General features: G+C 44.6%; 1 protein-coding gene across 3 annotated transcripts in view; it reads left to right on the top strand.

Moving 5' to 3' along the window:
* Window positions 1–15,363, top strand: part of LOC147331417 (semaphorin-3D-like) — a 110,590-nt gene that overhangs the window by 92,656 nt on the left and 2,571 nt on the right. For 2 of the 3 annotated variants that reach the window (XM_086293720.1, XM_086293721.1), the window contains exons 8-17: window positions 664–806; window positions 1,307–1,421; window positions 1,833–1,902; window positions 2,530–2,674; window positions 4,726–4,948; window positions 8,460–8,548; window positions 11,055–11,096; window positions 11,561–11,718; window positions 13,859–13,923; window positions 15,183–15,340. In XM_086293720.1, the coding sequence (XP_086149846.1) occupies window positions 664–806; window positions 1,307–1,421; window positions 1,833–1,902; window positions 2,530–2,674; window positions 4,726–4,948; window positions 8,460–8,548; window positions 11,055–11,096; window positions 11,561–11,718; window positions 13,859–13,923; window positions 15,183–15,340 (1,208 nt within the window). The remainder of the gene's footprint in view (window positions 1–663; window positions 807–1,306; window positions 1,422–1,832; window positions 1,903–2,529; window positions 2,675–4,725; window positions 4,949–8,459; window positions 8,549–11,054; window positions 11,097–11,560; window positions 11,719–13,858; window positions 13,924–15,182; window positions 15,341–15,363) is intronic. The other variant, XM_086293722.1, reaches the window with a different exon arrangement.

Here is a 15,363-nt window from a genome sequence, read left to right as displayed (position 1 = left end):
AGGTTTTAGGACTCCTGAGCTTTGAGCCTGTTTGGTTCTTTTTTTTGTTTCATTCCTTTTCTCATTTTGTATACTTGCTTATTGTGTGTGTGTGTGTGTGTGTGTGTGTGTGTGTGTGTGTGTGTGTGTGTGTGTGTGTGTGTGTGTGGTTTTAGTGTCAGGTTTACAGTTAGGTTATTGTTAGGGTTATTTTTGATGGTCAGGGTTATGGGCTACGGAATGCATCATGTCAATGGGATGTCCTCACTAAGATATCAAAATGAGAATGTGTGTGTGTGTATGTGAGACACACACCTAGCCTGGACTTATTAGTTGTGTAGTTTAATACTAACACCAAGCTGCTCTCCGATGCATCCATCGGAGTGAGTGGTAGATAGAAAGCACAAGACAAGAAAACTGTGAAAATTGTTAATAATTAATTTTTGAAATTGATAATAATAAGCTTGGATAAGGTACATAAGACATAAAACAAAATGCAGTAGCAGAAAGAAAAACAAATGAAAAGAAACGAAAGACACACGTTTTCTGACAGTTTAAGCTGATGATAGCTCCTCCTCCATGAGTCTTCTATTACTCCTTCACTTGTTATACCTGTAATTTACAAATAATCTATAGAAACAGAGAGAAGCTCACAGAGTCAAATGTGTACCGTCTCCCTCTCAGAGCCAGATTTTGTGGGCTCCTTCTCCATCCCTGACACGCGCAGCCCGGACGATGATAAAGTCTACTTCTTCTTCAAGGAGAGGGCGGTGGAGGCCGGGCAGTGGGACAAGAGGGTGTACAGCCGCGTGGCCCGAGTCTGCAAGGTAACGACGAGCAGCCTCGACGTGATTAAGGAATCCGTGACGGGGATCAGGGTTCTCTGTTCTGCTGTCCCGCATCACTGTTATAACTGTTAACAGGCTTTCTGACGCCTGTTTTGCTTCATGTGTGATTTATCTTTAGTTTTCTCAGTTAAATATAAACAGTTAAAAAGCTAAGCCCGTCTGAGACACAGATATTCAGTTTATTACCATAAGAACTAAAGAAAATCAGTTTTCATATTTAAAACACATCTGGGTAATAAATTTATTAAGTAAAAAGCACCAAAACAAGTAAATACATCTAAAGCTTTTTTAGTTTCAGAGCTTTAAATGAAGGAGTTAAGGTTTGTGTTCTTGAACTGAACAGAAATGCAGATCTGTGGAGACGGACGAAGGTTGTAGACGATGTCTCCTTTTTATGTTTCCTTCCCTTCCTCCCTCACTGTACTGCTCCTTTAAATCTAACCGTCATCCTTCCCTCTCTCATCTCTTCCTCAATCCAGAACGATCTCGGCGGGAGGAGGAGTCTCATCAACCGCTGGACCACCTTCCTCAAAGCCCGGCTGGTCTGTTCTGTCCCCGGCCCGTCTGGAGTCGACACGCAGTTTGATGAGCTTGGTAAAAAACTCCTCCTCCTCCTCCTTTTCCTTCCTCTCTGGATGTTTTCTTACGTGACCTCTCCTGAATAATCTTAGTACAGTACGCCTCGCCTGTGCTCTCGCCTTATCGTCCCAACTTTAAAACGCTGACGCTGTTATATTTGTCTCCTCCTTTCCTTCCACACACTGTCCTGTCTTGTCTTTAGGAGGCCTGAGGTTACAAAGGTTCATCCAAACTGTCACATCAGCCACTGATTAAAACTTTATTGGTACAAATTTGTGCAACTGTGAATGATTTACAGGTGAAGTGACGCTAACGAGGCAAATCTAAACTTCTTCCAGTCTTCCTCCCTCAGTCTGAATAACACGGTTTTACTGCTGCACATTGTTCATGATTCTGAGTTTAAAAGCAGCCTCTGTGTTTCCTTAGAGGACGTCTTTGTCCTGGAGACCAAGGACCCTCAGAACCCGACCATCTATGGAGTCTTCAGCACGTCCAGGTGAGGGCGTGTTCAGCCGTGCAGTCACTTACATGTATCTGGTTTATTTCAGAGACCACTTTAACACGAGCTGCTTAAACTTTTACGTTTCTCAAGAAATCCTTTTAAAATGCACGATTTTAAAGATCTTTAAAAGTCACGTGATTATTATGTGGTGCCAGGCCGTGTCACTCTGTCCTCAGTGGTGCTCATGAGCTCGCCGCTGCACATGTTCATCACCGAACTTCTGATTCAAGGAGAACTTTATTGACATTTAGGCTTTGAAAACTGAAGGAAACAGTTTTCAAGGGAAGAGGGAGGGCGTCCTCTTCCTGTATGTGCACGCCCACTGCCAGGCTGGCACGTGCACACTCAGGGGTGCAAAGGAGCAGAGGTCAGATGTGGGAGGTGTCCAGGGTCAAAGGTGAAGAGGCCCAGCTGGTTGTGTTTTTGTAACCAATGTATGAAAGCACTCCACCTTTTTTCCCCTCGTGTCCTTCCTTTCCTGCTTCCTTCTTTCTCCTTCCTCTTTTATTCTTCCTTCCTTCCTGGCTTGTTTTGGGGTTCTTCTTTCCTCCGCTTCCCCTAACCTCCCAAACTCCATCTTTCTGTCACATCCGTCACCAACACCTCCTTTTTCTTCCACAGCTCCATATTTCGTGGTTCAGCAGTGTGTGTGTTCTCCATGGCGTCCATTCGAACTGCTTTCAACGGACCATTTGCCCATAAAGAAGGTCCCGACTATCGCTGGGTCGAGTACAAGGGTCACATCCCCTACCCAAGACCTGGCACCGTGAGTACTCCCGCACCAAAAGCCCCCAAAACAAACCACTGTAGCATGAAACATTTTAATATACTACAACGCGATCCTTTGTTATATAAGCAGTGTAAAAATAAAGAAAAATCCCCAAACCTCCCTGCACTGTCGTCTAGTTTTGTGTCAGCCACATAACAGCTTCCTGAAATAAAGCTGAAGTATGCTAACAGATGGGATTAAAGATACGAAACAGAGGACAGCTTCACTGCTGGGAGGTTTGCACAGCACCTGTAAATCATATCTTTGCATACATGTACGCAGTTCATGTGTTTGCATTATTATCCATCATAAACTCCCGTCATGGAGGAATGTGATCCCCCCTTAAAGTCATCCCCAAATGCACAGACAGTCTTAAATCTTCAGCCAGAAGAAGAAGAAGGGCTGCACCTCACAGCTCCTCAGCAGGCTGCTCCCAGCATTGGACAGCCTCTGTCCACAGTGCAGAGCAGCACACAGCTAAGAGTCACATCTTTGCACAGTTCTCTTATTACAAAAATGTAGAGTGTATGAATGTGCAGTAAATATACAGGTATCCCCACATGAATCCTCCAACTTATACAGAATAAAGTTTTATTATAAAGTCCTGGTTCTTTAGAGCAAACATCTGTCTGCAGTCTGGATGGTTTTTACGTCACATTTTTATTCTTTTAGGCACTGATTTGAGGCCAGTTTAAAGTAAAATTAATGGCTTGAGATGGTGAAATAAATAAATTACTGTCCTCACATTACTGTGTCTGAAAACACTGCAGTATAACCTTCAGCATCTCTCGAGTATTTGTGGTGAAACGGCCCTTTAAGCACAGGGTAAGGTTTTGGTCAGGCTGTCACTTTAATGTTCAAAAGCTGCTCCTTTTAAAGCCTCGTCGCCCATAAATCTCTGCTAATATAGTGGCGACAGGACGGTATTTATGTTTGTGTGAATAACTAAGACTCTCCTGTGAGATCAGACTCCAAACACACACAACACTGCTAATGAAAACAAGCTGATGGCGCTGCGAGAGGAAAACCTCTGGTGATTTAACACCTGAGCTGTGAAGTCCTCTGGGAAACTTCAACCTGTCAGGAGGTGCTGGGGTTTTAGTGTGTGTCAGGTGCTATTTCATTCTCCCTGCTGGGGGACTCGGAGCTCTGCAGAGTGGTGCTGAATCATGTGGCTGATTGCAGAAGAGGTGAGTCGCATCAGAGCTGCAGGGGAGAAGTTTGAAGTAGCAGGATGATTAATATGATTAATAGCAATATGAAAACGTCAGCGCGATGCTGTGATTCTAATCCCCCGATCACTGACTCACTGTCTTGTTGACTTCAGCTTTTTCACTGTGCTCGACTCGTGTTTTCTCCTTTTTACAATCCTGTCTTCAGCATTTCGATCCCTTCTGTAATTCCTTTTCTTTCCTCGCCTCCTCACTTTTTCTTCAAACCACCAGAGTTGGCTCTAGACTGCTGGAGGTAGCCATCATGAAATCACCTACTAGTTTGTGAAATGTTTTAAAGCCTGGTCTGTACCATTTTTGTAGCACGTTTATTAGCTGGAACCAGCATCTGTAAACTGTGTAGGCTCAAATATCTGTTAGGCACCGACCAGACCTGGAGCACAAACAAAAATACACCAGCTGCACAAATACAAACCGATATATAACCGATATAAATGACCATCATTATGGATGGATGCTCCCTCTGACTAGGTAAAGTTATACTTACTCCACACTGAATGGTAAAGTCCGGTTAAAGTCCAAGCTGATGCACAAGCTCAGCTTCCAGAATTGTGACTCTGTTTGGTAAAAAATGCTCAACCAAATCTTTGACTTTGTTATTCTAGAAATAAAAACTCTTTAAATCCATGTAAACAATGATAAAAAGCACGACCTGTGTAGTAACGTTGAATAGAAAATCTTCTCACTACATGTTTCTTTCTGTCTGCTGCATTTACCAGACAAACATGAACCTTATGTTGTCCACTGCTCCCTCACTCAGTCGTTCGTCTTCCCCGCTGATGGTTTGTTCCTGTATTCCTCCCTCTGGTCCTCCAGTGTCCCAGCGAGACCTACGATGCTCTCCACAAATCCACCAAGGACTTCCCAGATGAGGTGGTGAGCTTCATGCGGCAGCATCAGCTGATGTGGGAGCCCGTCCTGCCTCTGGGCGGCCGGCCCATCTTAACCCGCGTCAACTCGGCCTACACGTTAAAGAAGGTTGTCGTGGACAGGGTGGACGCCGAGGACGGACCGTACGACGTCTTACACCTGGGCACAGGTGAGGAGGACGAGGGGAAGGAGAAGAGGGGAGGGAAGAAAATGAAAAGTATCGAGACTGTGGAGGAAAACGGACTCGGTGTGCAGCTGGGACTGAAATCTCATCAGTTTGTTACCAGACAGATCAGTTGAGCTGATTCAGAGTGCGATGGAAAGTGTGTAAATGAAGCAAAGAGAGTTTAGAAGTTTACAGAGTTACAAGGAGGCAAACTGGTGACGTTTTCTCTGGAACGCAAAAAGGTGTTTTGTGGGTTTTACACTGAGAACAGAGCAAAACTTAATGTTGAGATAAAAGGTGAAAAGACCGTTTTGACTTTGAAACAGTAAAACGATAAAAGAAGAGGCAGGATTGACAAATATCGAGCTGTGAGTTGTCTTTTTTTGACTGAATCTTCACCAAAGGAGGTTGTGGTGTTCTTATGGATGCACTAAATTCCAGTTTAATAGTGACATGTGAATTTTAGGAATAGCTGGAAATCTTTGAAACACAGAAGGGATTTCTAACACGTCCTGTTTCTAACGTGTTCTTTTAACCTTCTTTAACACATTTCCCTGATTTAAAATTTTTAATATTTTGTAACTTTTACACCCATGAATCATGAATAATTCTTCCTCTGTGTTTGAGCCAGAACATCTGCAGACTCTGGAAACATCAGCTTAGTTGGGACACGACTGACAGACCAGCAGAACGTTCAGATTCGGTTCCCGGTGAAACTTTGGACGCTCGGCTGTGAGATTTAAACCCGTCGGTAAAATAAGGTCAGCTGAGGCGGGGCCGAGCGAGCGGGCGTTTGAACTCGAGCGTGTGATTGGACCGTCTTTTAGAGCGGCGTACTGTGGCTCGCCTGTTGTGTGTAAACACGTTTTCATTCATTATCTGTAAGGCGGTGAAAAATGGCGAGCTTTTATTGTGACGGGGTGAATGATTTCCTGAGTGTGTTGGGCCTTTGTTCATTAATGTGCACACAAGTGCGTTTGCTTGTGTGTGTGTGTGTGTGTGTGTGTGTGTGTGTGTGTGTGTGTGCGCACGCATGATTAATGGCAGCGGTTATTTAAGTGCTGGCGACAGATCGGGGGGCCAGAGGTGCTGCGACTGCTCCATACATCTCTGCTGAGTGGATTCCTCTCCACCACCTCATCCCCCCGTTAGCTCCACATTCACCTGCCTGATAAATGCTCCTTCTAATCTTTCACCTAATACCACCAGGAGGAATATTTCTACATGCTTTCTGAGTGACAGATGACTTTTTTTATTGGTTTGTTATATCCCATTTTAAAAATATCCTACTCTTTAATCACACGCCTGCATCACACCGTTTCGTTTAGGATTGAAATACAGCTTTGAGAAGTCTACAGGTCACTGTGGCCGAGTACTCGTTTGGATTGTGGCTTCTAGTTTATCTGTTCAAATGTATTAAAGTGAACGCAGCTCTGTGCGCTGAAAGCTTACAGAAGCTTCTTTTATATCCAGTCCAGTTAAGTTCAGATTTAGCTCATCAGTCTGCTAATGTGCAGTAAATGGTGCAGATGTGTTTCATTTCTGCTGTCAAGAAAACATGACGTGGTCTGTCATTCAGCACTTTCTGCTCTGCTTCAGGTCACAAAACAATTTTTTCATCCTGAGTTGCAAATCTTAACAAACAGCTCACAGATACGCCGATAGATGCTTAAGTTCGTTTAAATCAAACACTGTAACTTTAAGCTGCTCTGTCCTGTAGCTTTTCACAGACCCTGCTGTGATTGGATGAATAGTGCATGGGTTTAGAAAAGGTTTAAACTGTACTGTGATAGGACCCCACTGTTACAACGAGACAGTGTGCAGATATTCCACAATCAGCTGGAGGTGGTGTTATTGGAGAATGGAAGCATTTAAGAAACGTCGTAACTCGTCCACGATGGCAGAGCGAGGTCACCAAGGTCACATAGTGCTTAAAAGTCACCACTCCAGACATCCTCTGAATTAACATCAGCACAAAAGCTGTGCACCGGGAGCTTCGTGGCATGGCTTTATTATGTTCATACCATCTATCACTCGGACGGACTATCAGCGCTCTTATCCGTCTGCTCCTGTATTCTGATAAACACCGAGGCTGACACGATGACGCCGCGGACACCTGCACATTCTCCCTATCGCCTTATCTGTGCATGTTTGTTTCAAACGGTGAATGATAACAAATGAAAGGTGGAGATGTCTGTGCCTGGGTTTGGTATGCAGGGGATCAGATTCATGTATGTGGGTCTCCCGGAGCGATGAACCCTGACCTCACCTGACTTAATGGAGGTCTTAAATATAAACCCCAAAGGTCAAAAGTGACCTGCTGGTTTCAGTTCAAAGCGAACACCTTTGTGCTGCTCTGTGAGGCTTCAAAGCAACTGTGGAAGTTTAAAGTTTGTTAGTGCTATTTCATCACTGATTAACAGAAACGTGCCTCTGAGAACGAGTCCATCTGTTTTAGTAAAGGTTAAGAAATCCATGATTCTCTCTGAAACTGAGATTTGACTTTTTGCTGTCCTGGATGTTTGTGACAATAAATGAGTAAAAAAACAAAAACTAGCGGCTGTCCTCGCTCTGCCTGTCGTGCTTCGTTTATGTTTGACTCTGGTTCAGTTTGAAGCAAATAAAGGACCCAGTGGGAAACACATACATTATTTTATAGAAGCTTGTTGGATTTGTTTCATCTCCAGGTTGTGCTGATTTGTGGTCTCGGTGTTTAGAGTCTAAGAAAACAAAAATGCAGGGATCAGTATAATCACAAAGCTACCAGATTACATTTTTTACTGTGAAATTAAACGTGGTGACCACAGGCATCGAAGCGCATCATTACTCAGTGATGAGGGCACACTTGTTTGACAGACATGTCTGCAGACACACACACAGCATGCAGTAGCCTCACAAACAGCTGCAAACACACACGGTTTCCCACAGCGGAGCTTTATGAGCATGCTGGCGTGATGCGAGCGAGCGTGTTTGAATGCCTGAACATGCAAACGTACAAATGCGCGCCCGTCTGCGTCTTCAGCAGTTGATTTGTGTGCGTTTGTGTTCCATATGGTTTTGCTGTGTTACATCCTAAGTGCAGTGTGTGGTTTCACCGTCACAGCTGGCACGTGTAACAACAAACTGCCATAGATTGTGCGCGAGGTGCCTGTTTAGCGTTGTTACCAGGGTTACCGCTGTGTCCCGTGCTAACGTGGGAACGAGCTTTGGTCGTGTAGCTTTGTTTTTCAGACGCGTCATCTCCCGAAGGGGCTTTCCTGGGAGGCTGTTGTGAAACAGAACTCCTGGCTCTGCTTCGGGAAAGATATAACGGGTCAAACTTTCGCTGTTCCTGCTGCAGTTTCTCTAAAGAGGGGCTGATGCATTCTTTCTGTTTCATCACGCCGGCATAAATCTAAGACCGTCTTTGCAGATGTTTTATTGGGGCAGAGTTTGGTTTCAAAGCTGAAATGAAAACGTGTGTTTTGCTGCAGGATTCCCACACGTCGGTCAAAAATCCTCTTTTATGTTGCAGATGATGGGAAGGTGGTGAAGGCGGTGTCTGTCATTAAAGACAACTGGGTCACAGAGGAGGTCATACTGGAGGAGCTGACAGTCTTCCAGGTGAGATGTTATTACAGGTTTGTGAGCGATGGAGAGCACTGAGGTGGTGATAATGCTTTCCAACCTGTTATATCCACATAGCTCTGTGTGATTAACGCTTTCCTGATGACAAAGCAGGTTTACTTTGTGACTAACAGCCCTCAGTTTCTCCATCAGAGAAAAACAGTCAAAATAAAAGGATGGATGTAGTTGCTGGGTCTGAACAGCTGATGTGCCTCCTGTGGTTGCAGAAACGCTTCCTTCCCGTAGGCGTCTGTTGCCGGGGCCTCTGTAAACACTTCCCTGATGAGTTTGTGGGCTCGGTTGTTTCTTTCAGGTCAAAGTGAATAAATCATGAAGTTCACTTTGTAAATTTTGGTCATTCAGAGTTTCAGACGGGGCCGATTCTTCACTCAGGACTTCACAAAATCAGTTTCACAGTCAGGTCTGTGTCTCGCTCAAACACCAGATGCTAATCTGAAGATTTCAGGACTGGATTTCACAAACCAACAGGTGACATCATGGTGTTTATGCCCATGTTTTATATTGCCAGGCCAAACCCAAGTCTCCTTTAACAGCACCTTTTGATAAACTGGTCCAGTCGCTCAAGCGTGCGAGCACCCAGAAACTGAGCCATCTGTCCTGCTGCAGCTGTCTTTGAAGCTCTCTCTGCACGCCTCACTGCCGGCACCACCTGATTTCAAACGAGTCTCCCACAGAACCTTTAAGCCTCGAGCTCAGAGGCGAACTACACGGGACTTTTATGGCTAAAACCACAGGGCTTGTTTCCGTGACTCCCACTGTCCATCTGCCAGGCCCGGACCGTGTGATCGAACATCGTTTTCTGGAAAAACTCCACTAAACACAAAAACAGATAGCAGGGCACATATTTCCCAAGGTCATCTGGGTAAATAAGCTAATGGGGACGGCAAAGAGAGAGAAGTGAGGGACGTGAGGAGGGATGGATGCATCAGGGTGAAAGGAAAAAATACAGCTGGACTAAATGTGGAAAAAAACACAGAGGACAGAAATAGAGTGAAGGATGCAGGAGAGGAGGAGGGGGATAAAAAGACGGGAGAGAGGGAAGGAAGCAGAAAGTTAAACGGAGAAATGAAACCCAGCCGGTGCTGGAGCTGAGGGCAGGTGAAGGAAGAGAAGCCACAAACAAACAGGATGCCACACACACTCGGCCTGTTTACTTCCAGCTGAAATTAAGACAGGAACAAACCCATTTCCAGCAGACTCACAAAACAGCCGGACAGCTGTGGGCAGCGTATGAAACGAGAGCTTTTATTTCTATGGGCTGAAGTCTGCGGGGGGCTGCGGGGGGTCGGGCTGCACCCTGACCGAGTTTCACACGAGCTCGTTCAGTTTCTGGCTGTGACAGAACGCAGGATAGTCGTATCACTGTAAAACACTTTCTCTCTCCTTCACTTCGACTCCTCGGCTCAGCGCGGTCAGGGGTCGTCGACTCCCTTTGTGAAACGCTTTACCCAGTCAGTGAGCCAGAAAAATGGAGCTGGGGGGTAATTTTACCCCCCGAAGAAGAAAGAGACTTATTAGATTTCTAATCTCAGTAGTTGCCCTGACCTCAGCCGCGAGTCGCTGCGAGGCATTCCTCAACCTCAAACAGCTGAATTATTGCTGCTTTTAAGGAGCAGCGTCTGTGGTTTGGAGTCAGCCGTGCGAGTCGACCTTTCCTCCTCCGTTCCTGCGGGTTCGTCTGCAAATAAGAACGTGTGTTTGTTCTTTTTTATATAAACTGGGTCGTTTTTGACAGGGAGTAACTAAGTTCATTTGTTCAAGTCCGTCACTTAAGTAGGTTTGGTTTGAGCATCGGGGAGTCTGGGCTTAATTTCCAGATGCTAACAAATTTAGCTGGACCTGCAGTCGCTGCTCGGGTACAAATAATATTAAATAAGCTGTGAAACACATATAAAGGTTACAAGATACAAGTACTGCCATTAAACGTGCGTATAGAGTCAAAGAATCCTCAAAACTATGCTCACATGAGTATCTGTCCACTATAACATCGATATATAAACGCTGTTAAAATATGTACGTAATAAAAATTAATAAGTGAACCGTGTTGTTTATATATCATGTTGGCCAGTTTTATTCGTCCACTGATTTACTGACTAATAATCTCACTGAAGCACCGCAGCAATTTCCTAATGTTGTAAACCTGCTCAACATTTGGCAATAAACCCTTTCTGATTCTGATTCTGATTCTGATTCTGATTCTGATTCTGATTTAAAAGTTTATCTGCTGCCAGCTGCTCCAGCTGTTAAACGCTGCTCGTCTTTGCTTTCTCCCACATTTATTCACCAATAAGAATTTTTCTGAGTTGTGCAACAGGAAACTTGAGCCCGATGAAGCCGGCACTGCAGTTACTCCTAAATCCTACATTATTCCTCGTCTCGTTAATAATTCTCACCTATCACGCTGCATCGATGAACGCCGCCGTCTGTCATCGCGCGTTATCTGTAACTTCTTATATTTATACTTCTCCTCTTCATCCCACAGAGTCCCACTCCCATCCTCAGCATGGAGCTTTCCACCAAGCGAGTAAGTCTCTCTGTTTCTCTCTGAAGCGTCGGACTTGGATTACTTATGTATTTCTGGAGCTTTCTTAAATTAAATAAGTCATTATTTGGTTCATGTCACAGTGATGGTCCTGGTCAAAGAGGAAATGTGTGTTTTTCCATCTGTCCAGACGATTCAGACTAAGATATCTAAAGTATTTAAATTTGATCTAAATATTAGATGTTGACTTTTCTGCAGCAAAATCAGCTTTGAATAAATCATTCTTCTCTGTAGCATCTTTACATCTTTATAGATTTCGGTGACACGAGTCCCCGAAATCTTTCATTTAAAATACAAAACTGAGAGAAGCGTGAACATATATGAAGATTATGGGTGAAACAGGATGTTGAGCAACTTTTTTAGAGTTGTGCAACAGATATGAGCCATGAGGATGCACGGCCAGCTTACAGAAAAGCTCTCCTCTTCCTCCCCCCTCTGCTCCACAGCAACAGCTGTACGTGTCCAGCGAGCTCGGCGTGGCCCAGCTGGGGCTCCAGAGGTGCGAGTTATACGGGACCGGCTGTGCCGAGTGCTGCCTGGCCCGAGACCCCTACTGTTCCTGGGATGGACAGACCTGCTCCAGATACTTCGCCATGAGCCGGAGGTAACGAGGACGGAGAGGGAGGACTTTTATCAGCCCGAGTCACCCGAGTGTGAACACGCTGTAGGATTTACTCTTACTGCGTTCAGCCCTGCTTATGTTGGCTGTTGCTCAAAAATAATAGATGAAGTTCATCCATGTGGCACATTTCAACAACAACATGATTTTTTTTCATTTAAAACAGATAATTGTGCAAACATTGTAAACTTTTCAACACTACTGTAGCTTCATAAGAATCAGAGCAGACAAAGACGTCAGGCACCCAGCTAACTCTGATGGTGTAAAGTCTTTACGGCTCTTTGTGTGACAGAAAGCAGACCACAGGGACATTTCAGCGTACACACTCGCACCTCGAGAGCCAGATATCTCTGTGAAAAACAAGCTGACATGACTCGCATGCACCCCTGCAGACCACCGGGCCACAGAGCCAGTGCAGGTGGGCCGTTGGTAACCAGTTCAAAATATAAAATAAAAGTTTAATGCACACACATCTTCCTGGGATACATCGCCATGGTAACTGAAGCCGCATTCACTGATGGATGCATGAGGGACAGCTGGGGCTTTAGAGTCTTGTCCAAAGATAACATGCAACGTGCAAACTGGAAGAACCAGGGATTGAACCACCGACCTTCCAATTAGTAGATGACTCTGTGTGCACAGCCGCCCCCTAGTTTGACAAACCCCGTGCTGACTTATCGAGCTGACGACCACCTTCGTGTGACCTCTCATATGTGATTGGTCATGCCGGGGGAGCAGGAAGATCGACCTGTGCACGGTGCTGATGCCGGTAAACTGGAGTTTTAGCCGTTAAAATTTTGCAGTGTGAGAACCGAACTTCTTCTGGAGCTTTGACAGCCTCTGCCGTACAGTAAAAACATGCTCTGCTGTCCCTCTGATGGCCTTCAGGATAAAAAACAATGACACAATCTCGTGGATTTAAATCAAGAACACGTTCACGAGCCTTTTTTCACAGATATAAATGAAGTGGAAAATGAAAACTCCTGCATTCGCACTGCTCCAGGAGTAAGTTGGCACCTCCAGTGAACCGCGCTATGATTGAAAGTGATTTTTGAACCTCGGTTCTGCAGATCGTTGCTAAAATAAACATTAACTCATTTCTTTTTTTAATGACCATGAAGCAGTTCTGTCATGAATTTCTGCCATAAGAAGGGCGATAAAAAAGGTCAAATGGGCGGCGCAGCAGTGACATAAAGCTGAAATGACATCTGTATCAGCTGATCGTGCGCCTGCACAGCCAGTGAGGTTCTAAGACTTGAGTACACGCTGCGCTCAAGTTTCCTCAAACACTTACAGAGAGAAGGATGCAGGAATTGTGATTTTTGGAGTCGTGCAGATGAGTTAAAGCTAAAAAAGGGGAGGATGGGTGCGAGGGCTGGGGGGGTAACGGGGAGGCCGAAGCAGAACGAGACCTGACAAAAGTCTGAACAAACACTCTGTATTTTCACAGCCTGTTCTCACTCCATGTTTCCTCATTCATAATCTCAGTAGCTCCTTTTTCTGGCACCAGGGGAGCGCAGCAACAACAGCGAGGGGGAGGATTTAATGCACTTATACGAGTTTATCTAAAGGCACGCCGTTATCTGCTGCTGCCGCTGTCAGCTGTGCTTTAACCGATGAGTCTGACGTCTGCTCGCACACACAAAGCTGCTTTTAAGATTTTCAGCATGAATTAAATCATCAGAGGACTGTGCAGCTTTTACAAAAACAAATAAATGCTGATATAAAGCATGAGAGAGGCTCAGTGCATCCATCCATCGTCCATGTTTGAACCAAACTCTGGCTAAAAGTCTTTATGTTCAATCGATTGCATGTTACTCACAGTATCCATGTGCTGGTATCGTCGCTGTTATCTGAATAAATCAAATAACAAATACAGTAAAGAGCTTTGAACCTTCTCGCTGTGAGTCAGGAGTGCAAACGACCAAAGAACGAAGCTCACGGATTCAAGTCTGCTCCTTTAAATTCAACCTAAATGAAGTGTTTAATAAATACAGATTCTAACTGTGTGTGTGTGTGTGTGTGTGTGTGTGTGTGTGTGTGTGTGTGTGTGTGTGTGTGTGCGCGTGTGTGTGTGCGTGCGTGTGTGTGTGTGCGTGTGTGTGTGTGTGTGCGTGTGTGTCAGGCGGGCGCGCAGACAGGATGTGAAGTATGGAGACCCCTGGAGTCAGTGTCCAGACACAGAGGACGGTGAGCATTTCCTCTGCTGATGTGAATAAACTGTTTAAAATATTATTTTCCTGGCAGCTGTTACACAGCAGACATGTCCACACTTACATGTGTACATGTGCTGCACTGTGACCAGTGGCAGAGTGTTAGTGTCACTGTGGGGCAGGAACGTAAACCTGCTGTGTGGGCCCATAATCGATCACATGACCTGATGCTCAGATACTCTGTGTGATCAGGGAGTCTAATATGACACCAGTCATGTGGGCGTTATTGTATTCTTTCATTTCTGCTTCATTATTGATGTTTGTTATTGATCGTTCCATATATTAAATGTGAGCCCCCCCCCCCACACCTGATAAATCAAAGCTGATTTATTTCGTACAGTAACTTTGTCATACTTAACGTGCAGAATTTTGTGATTCATGTCATTTCTTTCCAAACATGTATCAGACAGATGCCTACGTGAACTTTTCAGGAAAGACATTAAAGTTCTGTTAAAAACTGCAAACAAATCGATTTTACACTCCAAACGTTTTTCCTGACAGATTTAGTCGCGTCTATCAGGACTGACCCATCGATTCACTCTGTGTGACACTCTGGAAGTTTCTTAAAGTTAGCCGATAAAAGTAGATAAAGTCAATTCTTACACTTGTGTGTGTCTGATATTTATCCTTTAGAGTCCGAAACCATCAGACTGAGATGAATTCTGTACATGATCCTAAATAACTGTTTAGCTTGTGTTAGAGAAAAACAGAAGTGGCAGTTTGTCTTTTCCTGAAACCTTTGCTTTTTCTTTTTTGTGAACAGAAAATCCACTGAATCACTGAATCACTCGTCTCACCTGAGAAGGAACATTTAATTACTGGTATTAACTATCAGGAGCTGACAGCACTTTTTAAAAATGGTCGCCTTGTATTTTTACAAAATAAGTGAAATTAAGGTAAAATGCCTGTTGTTACCATGGTGTTCTGAACACGGGCATATGGCGCCCTCTAGTGGATGTATCGCATAACTGCGGCTTTCTCTGTTTTGTGGTCAAAAATAACAGAAAACTCATTTTTTTTTACAGTTAAGGAAATCTTTCATTTTACAGTTCTATGCAAAAAAAAAGTGCTTTTTCCTGTATAATCTTTTATCACCTGTGCCGTCTCACATTCAAACGAACATAACTACAAAAGGAAAAGAATCATTTCCATCATTTCCCTGGGAGCATCACACCGTGTGCAGAGCTGTGAAAGCAAAAAAGCAATGCCCTAAGGGTTTTCCTGTGTCTTTGTCAGATTCAGACTCTGTGGAGGTGAAGGTGGTGTACGGTGTTGAGGGAAACTCCACCTTCCTGGAGTGTGTTCCTCGCTCGTCCCAGGCGGAGCTCAGGTGGACGCTGCAGGTCTCAGACGGCCAGCAGCAGACTGTCGGTCAGACACATGAAAGCAGAGAGGTGAGTTTACTGCTCTCTTTTCA

The sequence above is a fragment of the Aulonocara sp. 'chitande type north' Nkhata Bay genome, linkage group LG5, assembly GCF_057382095.1.
Source record: "Aulonocara sp. 'chitande type north' Nkhata Bay isolate Kocher_YH1m ecotype deep benthic linkage group LG5, A_spYH_male_GT1.1, whole genome shotgun sequence".
NCBI lineage: Eukaryota > Metazoa > Chordata > Actinopteri > Cichliformes > Cichlidae > Aulonocara > Aulonocara sp. 'chitande type north' Nkhata Bay.
This window is presented reverse-complemented; position numbering and strand designations above follow the sequence as displayed.